The 27741-nt window shown below is 42.7% G+C and overlaps 1 protein-coding gene across 1 annotated transcript in view; it reads right to left on the reverse strand.

Moving 5' to 3' along the window:
• Window positions 1–27741, reverse strand: part of ophn1 (oligophrenin 1) — a 204890-nt gene that overhangs the window by 71388 nt on the left and 105761 nt on the right. The window contains 4 exon segments of the mRNA XM_052022352.1: window positions 1601–1661; window positions 13615–13665; window positions 16896–17058; window positions 21962–22306. Of these exon segments, the coding sequence (XP_051878312.1) occupies window positions 1601–1661; window positions 13615–13665; window positions 16896–17058; window positions 21962–22306 (620 nt within the window).

The raw sequence follows: 27741 nt of genomic DNA on the forward strand, positions 1-27741 counted from the left end.
CTGCATTAATAACTCTCATTACTAATCATAAACCAGATGTCATCCACCAAATCATGAACACTACTCTCGTCTTTTACTCCTGAAAATAAGCTTACAATAGTTTCCCCTTAAAAGCTAAATCAAATAAAACTGCAGAATATATTGGTTACCTTTTTTCTACATCAGAAAGGAGGAGCAACTTGCATTTTTACAGCATGTAACATGATATCCCAATATCTGCTTTCATAGGTTTTCAGGGTAATACTATAAGGAATTATGACGGGCAAATTTTCTGGTTATTTACTAGTTCATGGAGTACTACATTCATAGTCCATCTCTGAACAGAGTCGCTCGACAGGTCATTCTAGAAGGCACTAAATTCTCGAGCACATTGGATGGTCTGGGGTCACATATGAGCCACAACAATTAACAACGGCAGCTTTCTTGGAGATTGATAGACCAGTTGACTTTTTGCTACATCCTGGTTGTTTCTTGATCACCATTACTGATGCTTTTTATTCCAGATTTTGCTACTCGCATTTAGTTCCCCAATTACTGCAGTGGTATTCAAATTAATCTCTTTGGTTCAGTGATCCATGCACGGGATAATAGACCAAAGTCCAAATGATCCTTCCAATGCAGGTGACAGAAGGATAAATTTTGTCTTGGACTGTCACTGATGCTAAGGCCAACTTTTGGGTTGTGTGATTCTAACAGGAAACAGAAAACAAAAGAAATGGTTCGAACAATAATCACAGAGAGAGCACAGCAGTAAACAAGTTGGGTAAACAGGTGAATCCTCCCCAGGTAGAGCAGAGATGACATTACGGTGACGGTGACATGACAGCAGTCTGAATGACCTCTACCCCACTGGGGTAAAAAGAACCTAGGCAGGGTTCCCACATCTGATCAGTTTTCAGTAACCATCCACTGAATTAAATAAAGCAATACAAACTCAAGCCCTTTAACCCTATTTGAAGTGTACTTTTTACACCTTGAACAAAATATATTTAAGCAATGGATCAATACCAATGTGGGAAACTTTTGTTCAATATTTTTACAATCTTTTCAATTTGCCACTTCCCCTCTCAGCGTTCCTTACAAATATTGGGATTTCGTCTTCATGTTATGGTCTATCCAAATGCATCCCAAGTTTGGAAGAACAACTTATTGTATGTAGGTTCTATAAGGCAATAATGACTTGTCACTTGTGACAATCATGCACTTGCTGAGCACCTTACAGTCAGAGAAAGGAAATAATATCTTACATCTAGTAAATGTTGAACCAATTAAAACAGGCAAATCATACTGAAAGTTAATGAGATAAAATTAGTAAAGGAACACCATCCACTTAATGTATCCATTCCCAAAAGAAAATAAATACCGTCTGTGCAAGAAGTGTGGCACCTAAAATTTTATAAACCCACAAACCTTCAGGAGAGGCCAAATTTTCAATTAGCAATAGGAATATATACTTCAAAACCTTAATATTTGTTTCTAGCAAGATCCTTATGCACACAAGCAGATTTTGATGAAAGGCAATCACTCTGGTTCCAAGTCACAAACTGAAATGGCTTCTTTACCTTATGACATTACCAATAAAATAGTCAACTTTGCCTACCTCATCTTTCGCAGTAATGTTGCGGGCCACAGGAGGAGACAGTGGTGGAGAAGCATTTGCACTGTAAGGAGCAACCAAAACATTATCAGGGTCATGTAAAATTGCACTCTTAATGTGGTACAAGAGTCATTTGTTCACCTCTCTCTGAGCTGCATTATTAGCAAGTCAGGGTCATACAGCAGGGAAACAGGCCTTTCAGCCCACCACGTCCATGATAACCAAATTCCAACAAATTAATCCTACACTAATCCCATATTATTCCCCCCACATTCCCAATAAATTCCTCCCAGAGTTTTTTAATCACTCACCTACACACTAGGGGCAATTTACAGTAGCCAATTAACCAACCAACCCACACATTTTTGACATGTAGGAAGAGACAGGAGCATTTGGAGGAAATCCATGCGGTCACGGGGAGAACATGCAAACTCCACACAAACAGCACCCGAGGTCAGGATCAAACCTGGGTCACTGGAGTTGAGAAGCAGCAGCTGTACAAACCATGCTGGCCTTTTTAAATCAGCTCCTCTCGCTGAATTTTAATCCGACTAACTATGTTTTTCCACAGATACTGGCTCCCGACTAATAGCCTGTGTAAGCAATTCGTAATCATGAGTGAGCCCAATGAATGGCAATGTTATCAAGAAATCAATATTGTGATCAGGAAATATAGACAAAATGTCTCCTCTTTGCAGCCCAGGGTTGAAGCTAATTGAGATGCATTCTCCCTGATGAATGGTAAGCAACTAGCTTGTCCATTAACCTAACATGGCACAAAAATGTTCAAACATTAAGCCACTTGAAAATGGATAAATGTATGAAATTACCGCATCTTAAAACCAAGCTGATTGTCAGTAATACTTATTGTAATGATTAGCTTCACGCTTAGAAATGCTAAGATAGATCTTGATTCAAAACTCCATAAAACTCCAAATACTGAAAGACAAGAGATTCTGCAGATGCTGGAATCTGAAGCAACACACACACACAAAATGCTGGAGGGACTCAGCAGGTCAGGCAGCATCTATGGAGGGAAATAAACAGTTGACATTTCGGGTCGAGACCCTTCATCAGGACTGGAAAGGAAGAGGGCAGAAGCCAGAATAAAAAGGTAGATGGAGGGGGAGAAGCACACGCAGGCAGGGGATAGGCGAGTCCAGGTGAGAGGGGGAAGGTAGGTGGGTGGGGGAGGGGGGATGAAAGGGAGTGATCTAAGAAGTTAAATACTGAAAGGCCTGGATAGAGTGGATGTGGAGAGGATGTTTCCATCAGTAGGAGTGTCTAGGATCCAAGGGCAAAACAGCCTCAGAATAAAGGGACATCCCTTTAGAACTGAGATGAGGAGGAATTTCTTCAGCCAGAGTGGTGAATCTGTGGAATTTGTTGCCACAGAGGGCTGAGGAGGCCAAGTCATTGGGTGGATGCAAGGCAGAGATTGATAGGTTCTTGACTGGTAAGGGGGTTAAAGGTTATAGGGAGAAGGCAGGAGAATGAGGTTAGAAAAACAAAATCAGCCATGATTGAATGGGGGAGCAGACTCGATGGGCCGAAAGGCCATAAGATATTGGAACAGAATTAGGCCTTATCAGTTTCTTTTACTCCTCTGACAAATTCCATTGCTTTTATATTTTCAGTTAACGTCACTTAATACATCACAAAGATTAGTCATTGACTTTCAACTAGAATAGGGAGGTCAGAACAATCTGGAAAGGTTGAACAGCTCTCTAGGGGAAAGCCTGAAGGATGTCTGAGGTTACAAAAGGGCTTATGGATAGAGACAGAAAACAATATTCCATTTATGAGGGAAAAGCCATCAATCAGGAGGCCATTAATAATAATTTAATTTAAATAATAAATCCAAAAAGGAATTCAGGAGAAACTCAGTGTGGTTAGAGCTGGAACCTCACCACCACAGAGGGTAGTTGAGATTAGAAGGAACATTGGAAGAGGATCAGCTACTTGGCCCCTTGAATCCGTTGGTCATTCAATAAGGACAGCAGATCTGTGACCCAATTCCAAATCCCTTTGGTAAAATAAATCCATCAAGCTCAGCTTTTAGACAACAAGCTACCCAGCATCAATTACCATTTACAAGTAAGTACTCCAGCCTTTGCATAGAGTTACAATCCCTGCTTCCACCCTGAAATGCCTGGGGGGTGGGGGGGGGGGGGGTCCCTGATCATTGAGGATATTTTCTCTCCATCTACTTTGTCAGTTCCCCTTAATATCTCGAAAACTTAGTACAAATCACACCACAGCCTCCTATATTCCAGGGAATACAAATTTAGCTTTTGTAGCTCCTCCTTATCATTTAACCTTCAAGGTCGGATAAAGCTACAATGTGCACACTCCGAGGTCAATACCCTTCCCAAAACGTGAAGAGCTAAACACATCAATGTGGTGTAGTGTGGTAGGGTTTTGTTTGGCTGTGGTGTTACTTCTTCCTCATGTACTTTTCTTCAATACTCCATTAGCTCCTCCAATTATTTCCTGTGCCTCTCTGTTAAGACTTGAATGACTATGGACTCCCAAGTCTCGTTGGGCTTCCAGCACCACTAATTTTTCATTGATTGGAAAGTACACTGCTCTACTATTCATCCAACTATATTGGAACCCTGCTGTGTCTGAAGGACTTGCTTATTTTACACGTCATTTCACTTCAGTATGTGGTTAGCTTGTTTCGATTGAAACTGCCTTTCCACTGAAACCCCAGTGTAACTACTGAAATTATGTTTGACCACCCGGAAAGCAATTCAAATTTGTGACTTTGTAATATATTAAAAACAGCTCATGCAGATACCAGAGGGGAAAGAGGAAGAGAGCTGAAATCTGAGTGTGGGTCTTCAGGCTCCTGTACCTCCTCCCCGATGGTAGTAACGTGAAGAGGGTATGTCCCAGGTGGTGAGGGTCCTTCAGACGTCCTCGATGGTGGGGAGGGTTGTACCCCTGATGGAGCTGGCTGAGTCTACAACCCTCTGCAGCCTCTTTCAATCCTGCACATTGGAGCTTCCATACCAGGCGGTGATGTAACCAGTCAGAATGCTCTCCACCGTACATCTGTGGAAATTTGCAAGAGTCTTTGGTGACGTACCAAATCTCTTCAAACTCCAAATGAAATAGAGCTGCTGGCGTGCCTTCTTTGTGAATTCATCAATGTGTTGGACCCAAGATAGATCCTTGGAGATGTTGACACCCAGGAACTTGAAGCTGCTCACCCTTTCCACCGCTGACCCCTCAATGAATACTGGTGTATGTTCTCCCAACTTCCCCTTTCTGAAGTCCACAATCAATTCCTTGGTCTTGCTGGCGTTGAGTGCCAGGTTGCTGTTGTGACACCACTCAACCAGCTGATCTATCTCACTCCTGTACACCTCCTCGTCGCCATCTAAGATTCTGCCACAACAGTGGTGTCATCGGCGAATTTATAGATGGCGATTGAACTCCCCACAGAACCGTTGACTCCTCCAAACTAAGGTGGTGACATTTTTCTTTATTTTCTCATGGAAATGAAATGTTTCATTTCAAATTTCCAATGTCATATCTGGACTATGGGAACAGGTGAGGAATGAACTGATGCTAAAATTTCCTCCAGTCAACTGCCTGTTGCATACAAAACAATAAACCATAAACTCAAGAGAAAGATAAAAAAAATCAAGGGTGTTACAGTGGCACAGCTAGTAGAGTTACCACCTCCCAGCTCTAACGACCCAGGTTCAATGCTGACCTCCGGTGCTGTCTGTGGAGAGTTTGCACATTCTCCCTGTGACTGTGTTTAGATTTCCCTCGAGTACTCCATTTACCTCCCACATCCCAGCTTGGTAAATTAACTGGCCGCTGTAAGTTGCCCCTAGTGTGTAGCTGAGTGGTAGAATCTGGAGAGAGTTAATGGGAATGAGTAGAGAATAAAATGTAAATGAATGTAAATTCATGGTTGGTCCGACTCAGTGTGCCAAAGGTCCCCAATAACTCTGTACCAGGCTGCCTCTTACCGGAGCACGTTCACCTTCATGCAGTGAATTAGTGGGTTGCAAGAGACAAACAGGTACTGTATCAACCCATCTGCATTTATCCCAGTAGTAAGCCTCCCTGAGTGCTAAACCCCTGGGTTTAAAAACTTGAACTAGAAGTAGGTGTAGGTCACCCAGCCTCTTGAACCTGCTCCACCATTCATCAAAATCATGGCTGATTTTCAACCTTCGCACCATTTTCCAGTACTTTCCATTTATCCCTCATTTCCTTTAATTCCCAGAAATCTATCAAAATATTTTTTGAATAAAACAATTCCAAAGCTGTCCAAGGTCTATCACCTTTTAAGTGAAGAACTTTCTCCTCATCCCAGTCCTAAACAGCCTCCGGTTTAGTCTCAAAACTACGTCCCCTGGTATTAGACACCTCAGTCAGAGGACACAATGTCTCTACATGTGGTCCTTCAGGCTCAGTAAGAATTTTGTACATTTCAACGAGATCTCCTTTCATTCTTCTAAACTCCACAGGACACTCGTACATGCAGAAGATTCCACTGCTTTAATTCAGCAACAAAGGAACAACAACATCTGTCCCAGACAGGTGACAGAGGTGAACTTGATTAGCAAAAGCCCTTTTGCAGATTTATTGCCTATATCCAGCTTGCTGCTGGTGGGCATGGGAGATGGAGGCACTCTTAAAGTAAACTCAACAGAACTGTGCAGTATGTCCATTGGCAACGCACCCTCCAACCGCAGTACACCTGTGGAGGTGGAGTGCAGATTAATTTTGATGGCAGAAGCACAACATATGCAGAGTGGATTTTGGTGAACAGGTTTGGGAATCACATTCATCCCAGTCAGTGATGAGGATTCATACTCCTCACTTCCGCCTTGAAGGAGAGGCTTTGAGTAATCAGGAGACAAGGCTCAACAGGTACGCGATCTCCAACATCGTCTTGCACCAACTGTTCCTGTAGCTTACTTGATGGTGGTGAGCTCCAGGATGCTGGAAGTGGGTTGAAGGTCGACAGAATGTGGTTTTTAATTCCTGGAAACAACACTCAAAAGATCGGCACATTTACTTTGCTCAGTCTATCTACTCGTTTCTCTGTGATTTGGCTTCAAAGAATGTCCAAATACATTGGACTCAATGGAAGTGATGCAACCAATGTTTGGTCATAGTTCAGGCTAGAAATGTTCATGGGGGCTACTCTTCCTGTTGCTCCTTTTACCCAGCACCAGTCCCATCAGTGCTCTCCAAAGGACAGAACATGGAAGACTACACATTTGTCAGTTGCAAAGAGTTAACCCTAGATGGTAATCAGTACGATATATTTTTTTAAATTTTAGTAACTGAAGCCTTGTGATTCAGGGTAAATGGGTCTACTATCATTAAAGAATGAACCCACCTTCAGTATGTACATCCTGTGGGTACTCTGTAATACTGGCCTAGTATGGTCAGGGCTGGTTAATCTGTACAATTGGCATTGACAGAGACGGACATTGCATCATGTTGGAATCCAGATCCTACAGTTCTTTAATGCAACACCACAAAACATACATTGGAGCATAAGAAATCAAAGAGTAGGCTGTACAACCTATCAAACGTGCTCCGTCACTCAACAAGATCATGCCGATTTCATCGTTGGCTCAACTCCTCTTTCCTGCATGATTCAAGGAACCCTCAAGTCTTTGTGGCCCAGAGATCTGAGTCTTTAATAAACATAATGACTACATAAACTGTTCTCTGGAGATTCACAGCCTTCAGAGGAAATTCCTCCTCCTCAGAGACTTTGTCCTCCAATTCCCCATCTGGAGAAACATCCTCTCAGCATCCAGAGACAGCAGATTTCCTTCTCTGAGAAACACTGGTGAGCCAGATGGGTTTTCACAAAAATCTGTTTCGTTACTACCATTACTGAGCCTAGCTCTAATTCCAGATTTATTTAATTACTTCAATTTAAATTCTTCAGCTGCTTTGATGGGATTTGAACTTGTGTCTCTGGATCAACGGTCCAGAAGCCTGATTGCTGTTCCAGTAGCTTAACCACTAAGCCACCAGGAACCTTATCTTCTCTGCCTTTAAGGGAAGTATACCTCTCCCTAACTAAGGAGAGCAAAACCATATGTACCACTTCAGTGTAGTCTCACCAAAGCCTTGAGTAATTACTGCAAGACTTCCCTACTTCTTCCTCGATGTAATTATTTTGAGTACCTGTTTGCTAACTGCTTTGGCAGCAGAGATTACACCCAGATCTCTCTGTATATCAACACAGCCTTGCACGACTTCAGTAATACCCTGTTTTTCTATTGTTAAAGTGGATAACCTCCGTTCGCCATATCAGACCCTGTCGGTATTTTTGCCTTCACATTTAACCATTTAAATCCCTTTGGAGATTTGTTCTAGTTTCACAATTTACTTCTCCACCCATCTTTGTATCAGCAGCAATCTTAAAGTGAAAGGACTGTGTGTAGTGTATCCAAGTCATTAATATAGATGGTAAATAGCTGAGGCTCTAGCACTGATCCCTGAAGCAACCCTCAAAGTTATAGCTTGCCAACTTAAAAATGACCCTTGTACTCCTACTCTTTGTTGTCTGTCTCTTAACCAATCCACTATCCATGCTGATATATTACTCTCAACCCTATGATCCCTTATCCTGTGAAAACCTTTAATGTGGCAGATTTTCAAATGCCTTTTAGAAATTCAAATATATCAAACCCTTTTATTCACTCTGCTAGTTTTATCTGCAGAATTTAATAAATTTGTCAAATGTTATTTCCCTTTGTAAAACCATACTGAATCTGCCAAAACACGTTATGCTTCACTAAATGCTCCACTTGTACTTAATAATGGATTCCAGCAGTCTCCCAACACTGATGTCGGACTGGATGACCTGCAGTTGTACCCTTTTACTTTCCCCTTCCTTCACTGAACATTGCCTTTATGTTTCGTGGCACAGAAGAGGAGATGAGACCAGAGGCAGATCAGCTTGAAGGGCAGGATAGGCTTGAGGGGCCAAGAGGCCTACTCCTGCTCCTGTTTTCTTACGTTCCTAGGTTCTGTTTTCCAATCTGTTGGGACCTTTCCAGGATCTAGAGAACTTTGGAATATCGTGACCCACAAATCCACCATCCCTGTAGGCACGTTTTACAACTGTACAAGGCGCAAGCTTTTTTTGTCAGCTGTGCTCCCAACAGGTTTAATTCTTTCCCTTGGTTGATCTAGGTTCCTCATTCTCTTTTGACCTTTGGTCACCTGCTTTAACTTTAGTTTCTTCTACTGGGAACACAGACGCAAAGGGCCGGATATTCTGCTGATCAACAGACCTTGTATCACAACGTTTCTTCTGGTCACAAATGCAATGCCCCTGGAAAGCCAACTTCTAGCTCATCAGTCAGGTAGGACCCCTCTCAATCCCTGCCCAGCTCACTCCCTGAAAGGTCTCAGCAGCTTGGGAGGACACAGCCCATCAAAACTCTTGATTAAAACAAACATGACTTTGACACTTGCAAAACATACAAAAATGCATGGCAACTATTAACATACAAAAGTTATAAAATTAAACTGATTAGCATTTTAAAATTAGCAATGTTTAAAGAAACAAATACATCTTTTTCCGCCATCACCTTCCTCCATGATAGCTATTTCTTCCCACTAGTTTCAATGGACCATCTATACATGCTCCAAGTCTAAACCAGCATAGGTTCAGCTAGCATCTTCCCAACCGGAGAGCTGGGAAATATAAGTCTGTTCTTTCTGTTCAAATCCAAGAGGAGTCCTCCAGCACAGTCCCCAAAGTGGAAGATGTCCCCTATCAGGTGAAGGCAACACCAGAGCTGTGCAAAGGGCCTTCCAGGAAAAACGCTGATTTATTCCAGCAGAACCACTGGCACTTGTGCAGAGTATTTGCTCCCAGATATTTGCTTACCATCCTGGTCACCTCTCTCTTCCCCATCATTTATTCTCTCTCAACTTCTCAGGAAATAGCCTTTATTTCTACCACTGATTTTTTTTTGCACTTGTATTGGCTCTTCTGATCTGTTTCTACATTTTTTTAACTCATCTTTTAATGGTTTCTAAAACTCTTCCAACCTTTGCAGCTTTATAAACCTAATCTCTCAATCTAATACCATCCTTAATTTATATTAGTTACCACAAATGAATCCTTTCCCATTAAGTCTGTAATTTTCAGTAGCACATATATTCGGTACGAATTAGAAAAGATTTAAATACCTACTGGTTATTGAACATCTGACATTTAATCATCCACAAGCTACTCAAGGGAAACAGCCACTCATGCTGATGTAATTGCCTTTTAGTTTAGGACTGTAGTTTCAATTTGTCACTCTTAAATGGAATGTAAAATATTACATTATGAATATTTTTCAGTGAGCTCATTAATTAATCTGGTCTCATTGCACATGACACATTAAGATGGTCTGTTCCTCATTAGACTCACAATATGTTCTTCTATGAAATTATCTCAAATGCATTTCTCAAATTCATCCTCAGGCACATCTCTTGCCCATCTGATTTGCCTAATCTATAAGATCAACATCCCCATGATTATTGCATTAGCTGTGTCAATATGCTCTCATTATTTCTCAATTGATAGTCTGCCCAACAGTGTAGCTACCAACAGGGGTGGGGTTAGTGTTTTCTGTGACTTGGTCTTCCATATCTCCCCCAAACTAACTCGATTTCCTGATCTAGAGTCTTGCTCATGACTATCCTCATGTTGTCCCTTATTATCAGAGCCACCTAACACCCTTCCTATTCTATCCTGACCATCCTCACTAAACATTATGTCCAGTGTCCTAGAATGTTCAGTTCCTATCCTTGTTCATGCTACAATCACATTGTTAATGGGATCAGATCAAATTCATTTGCCTCTAATGGTGTGCTCATTCATCCATTTTATCACAAATGTTTCATTCATGCAAGAGCTTTTAGTTTTGACCGTATTCCAGTTTCCCTACTTTGACTGTTTAATGCTGCACTTAAACCATCTGTTCATTCCTGTCACACACAGTTCATGTTGCTTTGCTGGCATCTTGACCTTTCTCTTAAAATTTCCAAATTTCCCCCAGCTTGAACTCTGGCGCTGCCTGCCCCCCCACCATCCAACAACATTCTACCTTAAAGCCTCACCAACAACTCCACTTGTCCCAAAGGGACAGCTGACTCTTTTCTACCACTTCCAGTCTCCCCAAACAAAAACACCTTTCTCCTGCGCCACTCTGAGACACACATTTAACTCTGCGATCTCTTTGACCCTATACCAATTTGTACATCTCGGGTAGTGACTCACAGATTATAAACCTCAGCAGAACCTCTTATAGTCGCCTTGGTCCAGGACATTTCGAATCTCTCCCACCTACTCCCAATTCCTTTCCATTCCAAGGAGATATCCTTAGCCCTGATATCAGGCAGACGACATGGCCATCTGGATCTGTACTTGCCTTTGCAGATGACACCAGCCAGGTTTAGTCCCCTATCAATACATTTCTTTTCACTCTCGCTCCTGAACAGTCTCTTGTGCACATTACCTTGGTCACATTGACCACCTTCCTACAGCCATTATTCACATCCATTCAGGCAGCAAACACCATTAACCATTTGGTCAAGGCTCTTGAATCACTATACATTTCCCCATAGCTTCCTAATCACAGTTACATCTGCTCCTCACCACCATCCACATGCAAGTTACTCATCATCATAGAGACTTACAGCCCAGGAAGAGGCCATTGGGCCCTTAGCATCTGTGCTAGCTCTTTGAAAAAGCCATACCCTTCCTACCACTGCTTTTTCAAGTGGACCCATTCCAAACTCCTAGCACTCCAGTCAAAAAAATTCTCCCCGCCTTTCTGCTTGATCTTTTGTTAACTGAATTTAAATTCAATGATCACTAGTTATTGACCTACTCAAATACGGAAAGCCTCACCTCATCTTGAAATAAGGTCACCTCTCAACTTCCTAATACATGCAGGGAGATCAGTCCCCACACACACACCTCCATGCATTGTATCAATATAAAACAGGGGATGGATTGTTCTCCTTTTGCTCTCTTCCCATTGGTTCTCCCTTTTGGATTTGTCCTACTTCAGAAAAATCCCATAACCTGGAATTAGCAAATAGCTGCCCCTTCAATATTCAAGTGAACAGAAAACAAGATTGATAGATAAACAAATAGGTTGTGTTTAGGTGATACCTAAGCTTGGAGGTTGAAGCACGCTGAGAGGAGCCAACAGTACAACCAACGACAGAAACTGCAAGTGAAGATAGCTCTACACATCGACGTCTTCTGCCCGTAAACCGTGCCGCGATCATTGAAACGTACAAGTAAAAGGTCTATTATGTCCATGCCAACTAAAAAACACTGCACTTCTCAGTTTAGGTCTGTAGCTTTGAAAGTCATGGCAAAGCACGTGACCATCAAGGTATTTCCTTAAAATGTGATGGCTTTTGTCACTTCTACCCTCTGGGCATATTTGAGGGCTCCAACCTTGACGAAATTTCTCAACTTCTTCCATATGCCTTTGATAATTAACAATAATCCACCATTTACATCGCACATGAACATGCTTTAGTTAAAGGATAACCAAAATAAAAAGACATTTCTAAATAGGGAATCTATAGTTTTAGGAATAGAATTGGTAGATTAGAGCAGATAGAGGTTGCTATGATCAATGTTAATTACTTTCAGCTCCATCTTCCCAACAGTCTTGCTCCCACAACTTGCAGAAACCACAGCACAAGATGAAAACAAATCATGTAGATTTAGCTTCCTCAGAAACCTTGCAGGTAGAGCTTTTCCTGGGACTAATATTCCCAACCTACGTTATCCATTAATAATTACTTGCAGTGTTTGAAAGGATATAAACTGATGTCAGCAGCTAATCCAAAAGAGCTTCTAACACAGCTCCATTATATAGATTGCCAAAAGTTATTCACCAGGGAATTCTTCAAGGGTTCTCCTACTCATTCAGCATTATTCTAGTGGAAGATTGGAGGAAAAATCCTGCATTGTGTTTTCCATCAATTTCCTGCCAAATCAGAACCACCTCTGAAATCTCATGGCAGTTCCCCACAACAGGAAGTAGCCATTCTCAGTGCATCCCCAAACCAAAGCAGCCAAGATCAGTAACTTAACAGCACGGGGTGAATAAAACCTTCAGTCCCCTCTCCGCTGCCCGCCAAGGAATGCCGCAACACTTGGCTCAGTTGGTAAAGCAGCTTCCCAAGCTTTCTTTAATTCTATGCAATTATTCACAAGCAAAGTGTGCAAAACACTGGCCAACTTGTTCAGCCTCGAATTTATACACTGGAACACTCAGTTTGGTTGGGGCTTCAGCACAAGTCACTGCGAGCAATCATCTTCACTTCAAAAATCCAATAGATTAAGCCTTCCTCACGGAATTTAGAGCAGAGGAGCTCCTTAAAGTTCTCATGTATAAATGCCGCAACACTTGGCTCAGTTGGTAAAGCAGCTTCCCAAGCTTTCTTTAATTCTATGCAATTATTCATAAGCAAGGTGTGCAAAACACTGGCCAACTTGTTCAGCCTCGAATTTATACACTGGAACACTCAGTTTGGTTGGGGCTTCAGCACAAGTCACTGCGAGCAATCATCTTCACTTCAAAAATCCAATAGATTAAGCCTTCCTCACGGAATTTAGAGCAGAGGAGCTCCTTAAAGTTCTCATGTATAAATGCCGCAACACTTGGCTCAGTTGGTAAAGCAGCTTCCCAAGCTTTCTTTAATTCTATGCAATTATTCATAAGCAAGGTGTGCAAAACACTGGCCAACTTGTTCAGCCTCGAATTTATACACTGGAACACTCAGTTTGGTTGGGGCTTCAGCACAAGTCACTGCGAGCAATCATCTTCACTTCAAAAATCCAATAGATTAAGCCTTCCTCACGGAATTTAGAGCAGAGGAGCTCCTTAAAGTTCTCATGTATAAAACAAGTTCCTGCAGAACAGTATTGCAGATCTTTTGGAAACAAAAAAAACGGGGCATCAATAGTGATAATTTTCTCTTACCTGCCCGATACTCTAGCAGCCTTTTCAAAAAACTTGGCTCTGGAAGCAACCCTGTAAATTAAAACAGTACAGTCTAAGAATTCTCTTGCAAAAGGTTAACCATCATCAAGCCAACAGGAACGATTATGGCTCTATGTTCCAGTGGCTGGATGCCTGGAACTGCTGCAGAACCTCTCTCATTTGAGGGTATACGTGAAAATCAAATAGCACATCTGTGGATTGGATGCTAACACATGCCAGCCTCAGGATTTAATCACACCCCAAAAAGGAATGACTATGATTTTGTCCCACTTCAATGTGACACAGGGTTGGGTGACAGAGTCTCAGAGACTCCTTGTGGACCTGGTGTGCTTTGCTGACTCTGGGGCTGAAGTACTTCTTATCCAGAAATGGCTTTTAAAGACAATATGTGGGCCAGAGGGGAAAAAAGGCAGTTTGCAATATCTTTCAAAGAAGTGTTTTAAATTTTGTTGACCCATTTGGACTGAAATTCAAAACCCAAAGCAAACAGAGAGAGAGAGAAAAAAAATATCACAAGGATCTACATGATGTACTCAGAGATAATTTGAGTTTGGAAAGTCCTCCAAAGAGCAATTTATTGTGACTTTCACCACACACACCACTAACTCCTACTCAAAGGGGAAAAAATTGTTCAAAGAGCTCTTGTTTTAAATGCAGAGGCCAAGTACCGGAACATACTCCAGCCGTAAGTGGGAGATGAGGGGTTGGGCAGAGGGGATGAGGGTGTAGGTGGGAGTGGAAGGAGGTGCAGAGGTGTGAGCTGATGGAAAAGAAGCTTTGGAAAGTGCATACAACATCAAAACCAAAATTTGCAGAATGCAGTGAGGGGAAAACAAAAGTTAATCCAGTCCTGGTTTCTTCCATCTGTCTTCTAATGTGTGAATAGCAGTTCTGGAAGGGTTTTAGCATAGTTGTCATAGCCCGACAGTTGTAGTTGTAAGATTGCACTCCAGTCATTGCTTTCAGAAGGTCAAATGTGAGTAGTTGAGAAAGAGCAAAGTAATGAGGAGGAAAAAAAAGAGGAAAGCAGAACCAGGAGAATAAGAGGAGCCAGGTGACATGGTGGGGCTTCACTGGCACCTGAGTCAGACTCCAGGTCATTCATTTGGTGAAAATCCCTTTGCTGGGTGCTGTACAAAATAAGTTGGTCCACTTTCGAGCTCCTTCCTGCGTTTATGGAGTTAGCACAAAGGCATATTGTGGGAGCAGAATAATATGCAGAATAAGTAACTACAAGTCACAGGGGAGGACAAAGAAATGGTTAAAATGACCTTGTAGAGGCTATGGGTCTGCCTTTGTAACATCTGGTGTGCATGCTCCAAGTTTGGGGAAGCTGTGATAACACTAGTTTGGTAGCAAATTCAGAGCTTTATCTTGGTCATAAACTTCCAGGAATTCTGTATTGATGAATATTAATAACTGGATCAAGGAATCAGTTGGATCTGAAAGGTTAGAGTAAATTAATTGTCATCTTCCACAAGTCATTTGATTCATTATCAATGAAAATAGCAAACTAAGAGCAATGGAGAGGGAAGCTGCAGTTGCCCAAGTCCCTCACATTGAGCAGCAGTGGGGAGCACATCACAGGTCTGGGATGCTGGGGTAACTGGGTGGCTAATAAAGGAAAGCAGCAGACTGTACTTCCCCCAAGATACAGGTGGACTTGAAGAAATACTGGGAGCAATTTTCATTGGAATATCACTGCAGATACCCCAAAATGTGTCAATAAATTACAATCAACGTCTTTTTATTTTAAGCAGCTTCAAAACTCCGAGCAAAGTTGACGCAGACAAGTGGCTTGGGGTATGGCTCAACGTATGGCCAGTCCCACAGAGTAACAGGGCCAATGACTGGGGACTTCAAACCTGCAATTGGTACAGATTCCAAATGAATCCATTTGCAAAAGTAGGATGCTTATCCAGCCATTTGGGTAAACCTTTAGCTGAATATAAATTCCAACACAGAAGACAAAATGTTGCATTCAAACCAATCCAAATTTGAAAACACAAAGGTACAAGAGATTCTGCAGATGCTGGAATCTCACTGCAGATACCCCAAAATGTGTGTGTTAAAAGTACAAAAATCATATTTGAACCAAACGAGCAGTAGATAATAAAAGAAAATTGCTGTGAAGAAAAATAACCTATGTTCAGACAACGTGCACTTCAGTTTTTCAGATGCCAAATTCTTACTGTGAGTGTTGGCTGGATTAATCCAAGCTTTGTGCAAGTGGGATTTAACTTCATACAGTAAATGGTCATTGGCAAACAAACCTGTACTCAAAAGGAATGAGACTGTAAATGGGTTTACAACCTTGGTTCCTTTTCTGTTCAAGTCTCTGCTATTCATAGTCTTTCTCTGCCGTGTGCCACCTCCTGATCTCTAAGGGCAAGGGTTCAAACTGCCTCAGGTTTCTGGGATGGAGAGAATGCAGGATGATTTGAACTCAAGCGGTAGTCTTCTTCCTCCAAAAAAAAGAATGCAGGTTGGGAATTGTCCCACAACTGGGAGCAAGAAATCTATTGAAAGTGCCAAATCAGGGGAGTCCAGCAGTGCCAACTCACAACCTACGTCAGTATTCTCTGTCTTACTTTTTAGCCCAGAGGAACTTCTTTTCCTCTCATTTTGCACCATTTCTAAGTGATCTGATTTCAAGAATACCCATGCACATTTGTGAAGCATTACCGGCTAAATGAGACCAGAGCAATAACAGACATCGTGGACTAAGACTTTACTTATATTAAGAATGTGTCAGTAATAAAAACATTGAGACAAATCTACAGTTTCTACATTGCTTAGAGGACCAAAGAAAATAAAATTCAGTCTTTTTTTTGGAATTGAAAAGTAAATCAGTTAAGTTTGTATGTTGTCTATAGTATGATCAATTGGTGAATCCTGGCTGGCTTTATAGGTGTCAGGTACTCTTATTTACCTAAAGTTTGCATTTGCTCAAGTACCCCTTCCCACTACCTTCCTTTGCAGACTCCATCCCCATCATTGTCACCTTTCTCCTCTTCCTTCTCCCACTCCCCCCTCCATCTTGTTATGTCATCTCCCCCCTGCTCCCCCCCACAAAGTTTCAATAGTTCAACTTGGCTGAATTTGATTGACAGTGAAGAGAAGGGGAGGAGGTCTGCAAGGGAAAGTGGATGGAAGGGGTTTAAGCTCAAGCTAACCATAAAGGTAGCCAGAAGACCCCAAGATGGTTTAGATCAATTAGGCAGGACAGGGGGAAATATTCACCAGAAACTTGAGCTTACACTGAAGGTGGAGTGTCTTCCGTGCTGCTGGATGGCTCTACTTTCAGCGGTGGAGGGACCTTGTCCCGGCAAGGAGGATCTGGTGGTCTCATGGGAGGGCGCTGCAGGCCTGACGAGCTCTTCTCCTGGTGGGCTCGAGGTACGATAACATTACTATAGTCACCTGTAATGGAGAAAAAAAAAGTTGCCTCACCTGAGTATTGTCCTGTCACTGAAAATGGATCACTCCCGCCAGAGAGGCTTGCTAACCAAGACACTCATGAATTTCAAATAGAAAATTTCTTCAACTGCTGGCCAACAACTTAGATTAGATAAATCACTAAACAAATCTAAATTCATTCAAAATTTGCACTTTATTGTATCTACTCAAATATCCACACAAATTATTTTGACCCCTGGCCAACCACTTACGTCCTGAATGGTACTGTCCCACCTGTACCAGTACTCACCTAAACCACAAGTTTAACTTATAAACACTGAAAAAGGGGATCTCCCATTGGCCAAATGATTAATCCTCCTTCTTCCTGCCCCAGGCATGGGGGTCTTCCTTGCAATAGCTAGTCTCCAGAATTCTTACTGTTCTACATCTGAAATCTTTCATTCTTATTCTTTCTTATCAGTTCTGCACCATTAAGCTTCAATTCTGTTGATTCCGGCTAGCCTGCATCAACCTTTCATTGGCTCTTGCCCAAGGCGACAGGTAGCATTAACCTCATTGCTCTTCTCCCAAATGAGGACTTGCCTCTGATGGCACCTCCCATGTTTCCCCCGAGTCAGGCCCATTCAAACCAGTTACAGCCAGCTCAGGCCAAACACCGGGCTCAGGTTACTTCAGTTCACAGACATAGACCATCCTTCTGGAAATCTGCAGTTCTCACCATCCCAAAGAACAGCTCACAAACAACTCCTTATTTGGAAATGATCTCTGGTTTAGCAGATTATCGGTAGGGACCTTGTTGCGTCCACTTTCAACTGCTCTGATCCAGCCATCCCCGAGCAAAAACCAGTTGAGGAACTAGTTCACAAAATGGTGGTTGGAAGCGGTCTCACAAAATGGTGGTTGGAAGCGGTCTCACAAAATGGTGGTCTCCATTCCTTACACCACATGGCAACAACAGACATTTGTTTTGTCTACTTCTGCTGTCCGTGACACATTCTAGTTGATTGTTTTGCAGATTTAAATTCCTTTATGGCCAACATGCTACATTAATTTTCTCAACCCGAGATCCCTTCCCCACATTGCCCACCCGTACCCTCGACGAAAGTTCTCTCTCAACCTTTCAGTGTTTCAAACCTAACATTCACCTGTTCGATTTTAAGTTCAGCTGTTCTTAAGAAGTCTGTGTGTAAAATATTGTGTCCATTCGGGTGCACAAATGTGCTTTACCCAACAGAGAGGGTTGTTGTTTGACACTGTGCACCCCCCCCCCCCCCCCACAAACTCTCCTCAGCACCATGTGCTGACTGTTGTCATAGTGTGGCCACAAAGCAGCTGGCGCACCTGTTACTTTCACCAAATCACTGCCTCCAAACTGAGTCGCAGATGGAGGTTGACAAACTACGTAACCACACTGGTTCCCACCACACTTCTATACATCTACACTCTATTACAGGACATTGGCTAAAGTGTTCCCTCATTAGCTCAGCGGCTCCCCTATCCCTGTCAAGCTGAATTCAGTTAACTTAACATAGAGGTCAAGCCTAGGGTCCTCCTAGTCTGTATTACACTTGAAGCTTCAGAGAGGGAGATAACATATATTCACAGATGCCTCTCAATAGTCCCTTCTCACTGTTTTAGATCAATCAGAGACAAAATGCCTCTTCAGGTCACAATGAAAGCAAGCGCATTGGTAAGAAGCAAATCATCTGAAAACTCTGATCACCATTTCAAAGTTAGATTCTGCATCCTGGAGCAGTCAGGATTCCACGCATAATTGCAGAAGATTTCTGTACTTCACTGAGCTGTGAAAATCTAACCTTCAATGCAGAAGTGATGCAAATACCCGAACTTGGTACATTAGTATGCAATTGTCAGAGAGCTGGTGAAGATGTGCCCACCAGGTAATAAATGAAATGTGACTGAAGAGGAAGCCCATGATCCTCATAGCTGAGAGATGACATAAGATCATAAGACAAAGGAGCATAAGTCAGCCATTCGGCCCATCGAGTCTGCTCCGCGATTTTATCATGAGCTGATCCATTCTCTCATTTAGCCCCACTCCCCCGCCTTCTCACCATAACTTTTGATGCTCTGGCTATTCAGATACCTATTAATCTCTGCCTTGAATACACCCAATGACTTTGCCTCCACAGCCGCCTGTGGCAACAAATTCCACAGATTCACCACCCTCTGGCTAAAGAAATTTCTCCGTATCTCTGTTCTGAATGGGCGCCCTTCAATCCTGAAGTCGTGCCCTCTTGTACTAGACTCCCCTACCATGGGAAACAACTTTGCCACATCTACTCTGTCCAGGCCTTTTAACATTTGAAGTGTTTCTATGAGGTCCCCCCTCATTCTTCTGAACTCAAGGAGTACAGCCCAAGAACCGTCAAACGTTCCTCATATGTTAACCCTCTCATTCCTGGAATCATTCTAGTGAATATTCTCTGAACCCTCTCCAACGTCAGCACATCCTTTCTTAAATAAGGAGCCCAAAACTACACACAGTACTCCAAGTGTGGTCTTACCAATGCCTTATAGACCCTCAACATCACATCCCTGCTCTTATATTCTATTCCTCTAGAAATGAATGCCAACATTGTATTTGCCTTCTTCACCACCGAGTCAACCTGGAGGTTAACTTTTAGGGTATCCTGCACGAGGACTCCCAAGTCCCTTTGCATCTCTGAATTTTGAATTTTCTCCCCACTTAAATAATAGTCTTCCCATTTATTTCTTCTACCAAAGTGCATGACCATACACTTTCCAACATTGTATTTCATTTGCCACTTCTTTGCCCATTCTCCGAGTCTATCCAAGTCTCTCTGCAGATTCTCTGTTTCCTCAACACTACCCACCCCTCCACCTATCTTTATATCATCGGCAAACTTAGCCACAAAGCCATTTATTCCATAATCCAAATCATTGATATACAACATAAAAAGCAGCCGCCCCAACACAGACCCTTGCGGAACACCACTGGTAACCAGCAGCTAACCAGAATGGGATCCCTTTATTCCCACTCTCTGTTTCTTGCCAATCAGCCAATGCTCTATTCATGCTCGTAACTTTCCTGTAATTCCATGGGCTCCTATCTTGTTTAGCAAAACGGCAGTCTGTTGTAAACCATCCCTCAAATGGCAAATTAAACCTGCTCTCCATTAAAGTTTCATTACTGAAATAAAAGCATTTACTTCTTGCCTTGCCGTGTTGATGAGTTACCAGAAAACATTTCAGGTCACGATTTGAGAACATAAGGTTTTGCTCTTAATTTATTTTGTGTGTCCAGCACTTGGATCCGAAATGGGAACTAGAGGTTTTAGACCGGCAGCAAATTTTATTAAATTTGTTTGAATCCAATGTCGGTCCGCAGGTGCTGTCACTGTGCAGGAAAGGATTTATTGGGGTCACTGTTCATCCAGTGTGAAGCAATGTGATTGAAAGCCTTAATGGGGTCAGTTTTCGAGGAATATTGAAAAATCAAAAGCAATAAATCAGTATTATGGAACACTGAACTGCAGGTTTTCAACAGAATTGCTCTCTCTTGCAAAAGTTGTGCACAATCAAGCCAAGTTCTACACAATTGGAGAAGTTTTCAGCAGCCTTAGATCAATATTGTCTGATCGAAAGTATAAACCAGGCTCTGATGTGAATGTGACAACATTGTTTTACCCAGATAGTCTAAGCCCAATTGACCCTGCACCACCCCCCCCCAAACTCGACCCACATAGACATTTCCCACCCTCTGCCCAACAAGACTAATTTCATCCAATCACTCCCTCCTCTATTATTACCCTAATCCATTTTGCACATTGAACACCATCTACACTCAGTGCAACCTGTGGGATTTGCTAGTTAATGATTGAACAGCCTTCTCCCAATGTCAAGCACTTATTCCAAAATGTCAGGCGGTCACAGTGACATTTCCCCGCTCATACAATCCTGGTGGCTTCCAAGGCACCAACCTGTTGTCACATCAATGTCACCTTTTATGTCAACAGTGACCAATGACTGAGATGGTAAAGCACATACACAATCAGAAACACTCAGGCTATTACACCTCACCGTTTTAATAACAAACACTCCAAAAGGTCGAAGTAGCCTTGCATGTGCTGTGCACACAAGTCAGGAGATGAGCAAGCCTTTAATTAGCTCCACCTAGATCCCCAGTTTTCCAGGTGGAACCGGCAAGGTGCCATTGTGTTGGTACCATAACCGAGGATCATAGTTCTAGCTTGTCATCACCTTCTTTGTTCATATTAAAGTCAAATGATTTCTGTACTTGTTCTGATTGCTAGAATTAAGAGCAAAGGTGAGCTACTGAAATAAAATTCCATTCTCAGTCACACTTGATTTTAACGTTCAATTCGGCACCTCTTGATGCCTTGATGAAGCAACCAGCATAATCAAAGACCCCACCCACCTGGGTCATTCTCTCCTATTCCATCGGGTAAAAGATACAGGAGCCTGAGGGCACGTACCACCAGGCTCAAGGACAGCTTCTACCCCACTGTGATAAGACTATTGAACGGTTCCCTTATACAATGAGATGGACTCTGACCTCATGATCTACCTTGTTGTGACCTTGCACCTTATTGCACTGTACTTTCTCTGTAACTGTGACACTTTGTACTGTTATTGTTTTTACCTGTACTACCTCAATGGACTCTGTACTGACTCAATGTAACTACGCTGTGTAATGAATTCACCTGTACAATCGGTATGCAAGACAAGTTTTTCACTGTACCTCGGTACAAGTGACAATAATAAACCAATACCAATTCAATTTAAAATGATTAAATGAATCAAGTAGGAGCTTGGAATAGGAGAGGGGTTTCTTTCCATAGAAATTGCAAAGTTAATATTCCATGCCTATCCGACCTTAAAAGATATCAAATGCATTTACCATCTTCAGTGTAAAACATTTTGGAAGAAAGTGTCTTTGATTGAAAGGATGACTTTCGAGAGACACTGCCAGAGCTCTGGTCTTGCAAAGGCGCCCCATTTACAGACTTTGGGGCCGACTTCAGACCTCCTTCTTTCAGTTTTGGTGCAAGTTTTCCCACGTCCACGTCTGAGTTCTGGTGGCCAGCAGCTTGCCGACCAGGAGGCTCCATTTCTGCCACTCGCAGATTACCCATGGTTGACTTGGTTGTTCGTTGCAGTGGGACGGGGCTTGGTGGGGTACCCAGAATACTCGCTTCCAAATCATTGCCGCCATTGGCATTTTGGTTTGTGTTCCCTGCACCATCTGCAAAACAACAGGCAATCAATATTACAGGTGCAAGAGGCTCAAACGTGTTTACAAACCAAGTGAGCAGCACTTCTGAACCAGATGAATGATCTCAGGATGGCTCACGTATATTTAGAACCTACTATTAGGAATACAATACATCCGGAATCTCTTCTGCACTCATTCCCGAAATTTCTGCTGCAAAGAAGAACTTTATAGGAAGTAATTGAAAGGAAATGTCTAAGCTGACCTTTTGGAAAAAGCCAAATTATTCAACCACTGGATATTCCCCTTATTGGATATATTCAGCCATTAGACAGGATAAACCAAGTATTGCTTGTAAGACTACATTCTAATAGAAAGCATGTTTGAAACGATGTGAACAATCCCAGTGAAATTATGTCTCATTGCGGATCACAATGAGATCTCCACGCAGTCCAAGAGCTACAGCCACATTGATACATCCACCATGAAACCAGAAGGCCTAGGTAACTACAGCAGATTCAGCCAACAATCTACAACCTACAATTGTCGGGGCTAATCCACAATGGAACTGAAGACTATCCTCAACTTCAATTTTATCATATTTTCAAGTGGACCTTGGATCATGCTGGGCTCCAATTCTAAGCACATAGTGTACCCTGTTGTCGTCAAAAGCTCAAGCAACTTTAGCTTTGGCTTTATCTGGAAGTGAGTATTGTATTTAAAGAATCAAGAAGAAATTTGACACTTTCTGTTAGCCGGGATACCCATGTACAAATTGCAGGATCACAGGTCAGATGGCTACACAAATACCAAGTCCAAAAGTCCCTGAAATTTAGCATTTCCACAAGATTTTGACAAAACCACATTTACAGATATTCATACAATTGACTCCCTCCGCCCTCAAACAGTTGAGAAGGAGGGGAGTTTCCTTAGACCAGTGACAGATTATCCCACATGGCAGGTTAGGCCAAATCCCTAGTCTCCAAATCCCGGCTTCAAATTGCTGCATCTTAATCTGATTTATAGATATTGAACACAGCTCCAAATAGATCTGTCCATGTACGTTACACAGCTGCATATAAATTAACATCTTTTTGGCAACAGAAATAACAGCCTGCTCTGCCAACTCATCCAAGACTACTGTACAGAGGAGAAAAGTGTACCACCACTTCTCAACAAGTGTCTGACCCACTTTATGATGTAGTCAATATATGACATGATACCCTCCACAGAGGTAACTTCTTGATGAGAGATATCTCTTTATTTTGTTTGGAGCTTTGGTAGGGCTCGATAATATTGCCACACCCCATCAGTACCCACCTACTGGCTCTTGCAACTGATTTGGGCTGCTGTACTGTATAAAAGACAGAGAATCAGATTCATTGTCTCCCCCAACTTGTATGACGTGAAACGTTGTTTTGCGGCAGCAGTACAGTGCAAAGGTATAAAATTACTATAAATTACAAAAATAAATAAATAATGTGAAAAAAGGGAACGAGTAGTGTTCCTGGGTTCATGGCCCATTCAGAAAGCTGATGGCGGAGGGGAAGAAGCGGTTCCTGAAACATTGAGTGTGGGTCTTCAGGCTCCTGTACCTCCTCCCCAATGGTAGTAATGAGAAGAGGGCATGTCCCGGATGGTGAGGGGCCTTAGTGATGGATGCCGCCTTCTTGAGGCACCGCCTCTTGAAGATGTCCTCGATGGTAGGGAGCGATGTCGCATGATGGAGCTGGCTGAGTCTACAACCCTCTGCACCCTCTTGCAGAGATAGACACAAGCTAGAAAGTCAGACAAGGCCCAAAGCTCCATGTAGTAGTCCCCAAAAAGGGTTGAGGGGAGGGGGGAGGAGAATAATCCAAAAATCAGTACATGATTACAGACAGCATTGTAGGGGAAAAGGAAATTGAGGGAAAGGGCGAGAGAAAGAGGGCTTCCTTCCACATCTGATTCAGCTGAGCCACAGAAAAGTGAGCAACCAGCACATCACGGAAACCAGCCTCTCCTCCATGGACTCTGTCTACACTTCTCTGCCTCAGTGAAGCAACCAACATAATCAAATACCCCACCCACCCGGGACATTCTCCCCCCTCCCATCACGCAGAAGATACAAAAGCCTGAAAGCACGTACTACCAGGCTCAAGGACAACTTCTATCCGCTGTTATAAGACTATTGAACGGTTCCCTAGTATAAAATGGACTCAACCTCACAATCTACCTCGTCATGCCCTTGCACCTTATTGTCTGCCTGCACTGCACTTTCTCTGTAGCTGTGACACTTTACTCCACATTCTGTATTGTTTTACCCTGTACTAACTCAAGGCACCAAATTGATCTATACGAACAGTATGCAAGACAAGTTTTTCACTGCACCTTGGTACAAGTGACAATAATAAACCAATTCCAACCATACAGGACAACATAATTTAAGTAGATGAACCAAGGACAGATGGCTGATTGGGACCAAAGGAGGAAGGTTGGGATTCCTCGCTGACAATCGTCACAAGCACAGCTCAAGGATGCGTGCTTAGCCCACTGTTCTACTCTCTCTACACATGACTGTCTGGCTAGGCACAGTTCAAACACCATCTATAAATTCGCCAATGACAGCACTGTTGTTGGCAGAATCTCAGATGGCAGTGAGGTGGTGTACAGGAATGAGATAGATTGGCTGGTTGCTGTTCAACCTTGCACTCAATGTCAGCAAGACCAAGGAATTGATTGTGGACTTCAGGAAGGGGAAGTCGGGAGAACACACACCAGTCCTCATTGAGGGGTCAGTGGTAGAAAGAGTGAGCAACTCCTGGGTGTCAACATCTTGGAGAATCTATGCTGGGCCCAACATGTTGATGCAATCACGAAGAAGGCACGCCAGTGACTCTACTTCATTAGGAGTTTGAGATTTGCTATGTCACGAAAGACTCTTGCAAATTTCTACAGATGTACAGTGGAGAGCATTCTGACTGGTTACATCACTGCCTGGTATGGAGGCTCCAATGTGTAGGATTGAAAGAGGCTACAAAGGGTTGTAGACTCAGCCAGCTCCATCACGGGCACAACCCTCCACACCATCAAGGACATCTTCAAGAGGTGGTGCCTCAAGAAGGTGGCATCCATCATTAAGCACCCTCACCACCCAGGACATGTCCTCTTCATGCTACTACCATCAGGGAGGAGGTACTGGAGCCTGAAGACCCACACTCAACATTTCAGGAACAGCTTCTTCCCCTCTGCCATCAGATTTCTGAACGGTCCATGAACACTACCTCGTTATTCCTCTTTTGCACTATTTATTTCTCCCAGAACACTCAACGTAAAGATGCATTTCACTTTGTTTTGATGTACATGTGACTAATAAAGATATATCTTATATTAATTTTTATGTCTTTCTGTCTTGCACTGTACTGCTGCCGCAAAACAACAAATTTCACGACACATGTCAGTGATAATAAACCAGATTCTTTTCATATGGAGTATAAGAGAATGAGGGGTGATCTTATAGAGGCATACAAAATTATGAGGGGCATAGATAGAGTGAATGTGCACAGTCTGTTTCAAAGGGTTGGGGAATCAAGAACTAGAGGACATAGGTTTGAGAGGGGAGGGGAGAGATTTAATAGGAACCTGAGGGGCAACTTTTTTCACCCAGAGAATGGACAGCATGTAGAATGAGCTGCCAGAGGAAGTGGTTGAGGCAGGTACATTAACAACATTTAAAAGCTACTTGGACAGGGACATGGATAGGAAAGGTTTAGAGGGACTTGGGCCAAATGCAGGCAAATGGGACTAGCTTAGGTGGGAATCTTGGTCGGCATGGACTAGTTGGGCTAAAGGGCCTGTTTCTGTGTTGTGTGATTCTATCAAAGAAAATCTGGGGGACCAGTGTAAAATTGTCATTAAGGTTCAAAGTGACTCTGAGGGGGCATACTTTCAGGACACTGCTAATGATTGACATAATCCAATCTGGTTTAGGAAAGGAGCCTGCTGAAACAGACATGCTGAGAGTCTTTCTGCAAAATCAAAACCCCAACATACAATTTGGGCCTTTCGAGGCCGACACCAGAAAGGGTGCAGGAACTTTGTACTGGTTGGGTGGATTTTCTTTTAAGAACTGTGCACATTTGGAGATGTCAGGCCATCTCTCTGCCAATGGCTTAGAACTCTGTGCCATAAGAAGGCATCCCATTCATCCAAATAAAATGTGAACATTTTACTGGTCAACTATCAATCCCACGATGGTTGGAATTTCTCAGTCTTTTAGTTATAGCTTTAGCAGGTGTCGATTCTTCTCCCTCCGATATGGTCCCAACAGAATGAAGACAAGGGGATGTTCCCACAATGCTGGACAGCAGTTCTCAATGCAAGGATCTCGGCAGCTCTGTTAATCAGGATCCTTGCAGATGGCTTGTAGGATAAACAAAAAGAACAAATAGAACAGATGTAGAGTAAGCTTGCTCCTAATTTGGCCAATGTAGCAACCTTGATTCACATGAGAATCATAGGATATAACTGGCCTTAAAGCTACTGGGTTGATTTAATCTTTCATACCCATTTCTGGAAGCCTTTGTTGAAGTAGCACAATTCACCCCACACTCCTTGCCACAAATAACTGACCTGCTCCATAATGGAAGGGTAAATAGGTTGTATCCTTACAGCCATGAAAACAATCCATGGGATCCTCACAAACTAGGTTTAATATTAAAAGGGCTTGTATTGTTTTAAGGCAAGTTGGGATAATGCCTTGGGTTATAGATGTACTCCAATGGAAATAAAAATTCAAGTGTTTCGCAAAGGGAGTTAAGAGCCTGGAATGACTCCCAGGTTAGTTGGATTGATGCCGACTTCAGGGATCAAACTAAGGATCAACTCCCTGCTTGGCCGGAAGAACTGATTTCTGTAAGATAAATCTCAATGCCTTTCAGATTGTACAATTGCATTACCATTAGCGGCCAGGAGAAAGTAGCAAGATTACATTGGCCGTCCACCACTCGCCCCCACTGCTCACGGTCAGGAATCGAAGAGGCTCGTAATGAAGAACACCGTGCTGTTGAAGGAACACCACTGTTCACATTCACCGCCAATGGGAAAAGAGAAAGTAGGCTTGTCCCATTACACAGGCCCACTGAATAAAAATCCTTTTACGCCAGCCCTGTACCTAGGATTCCAATGCAAAGACTGTAGTTAAACTGCAGAACCATATAAAAAAAGATTGGAAAACAGGGATCTTGATCGTTTATCCAGCTAACAGCTGCAAGCAATTGATCAAACCAGACACCACTGGTCTCACGAAAGAGACTGGCACTGGCGCCAGGCGGCCAGAGCTTCAGACGCACATACGATCAGCGCTTATAAAATCGCCATCCACTTGCTGCTGGTCGCCGACTGCTAATTAATGGAGCAAAATCCATGTGTACAAATTAAAAGAGAAGGCACAACGCTGCTTAAACTCAGCAGAGTACATGACTCAGTAT

The sequence above is a fragment of the Pristis pectinata genome, chromosome 8 (genome assembly GCF_009764475.1).
Source record: "Pristis pectinata isolate sPriPec2 chromosome 8, sPriPec2.1.pri, whole genome shotgun sequence".
In the NCBI taxonomy this organism is placed as follows: Eukaryota; Metazoa; Chordata; class Chondrichthyes; order Rhinopristiformes; family Pristidae; genus Pristis; species Pristis pectinata.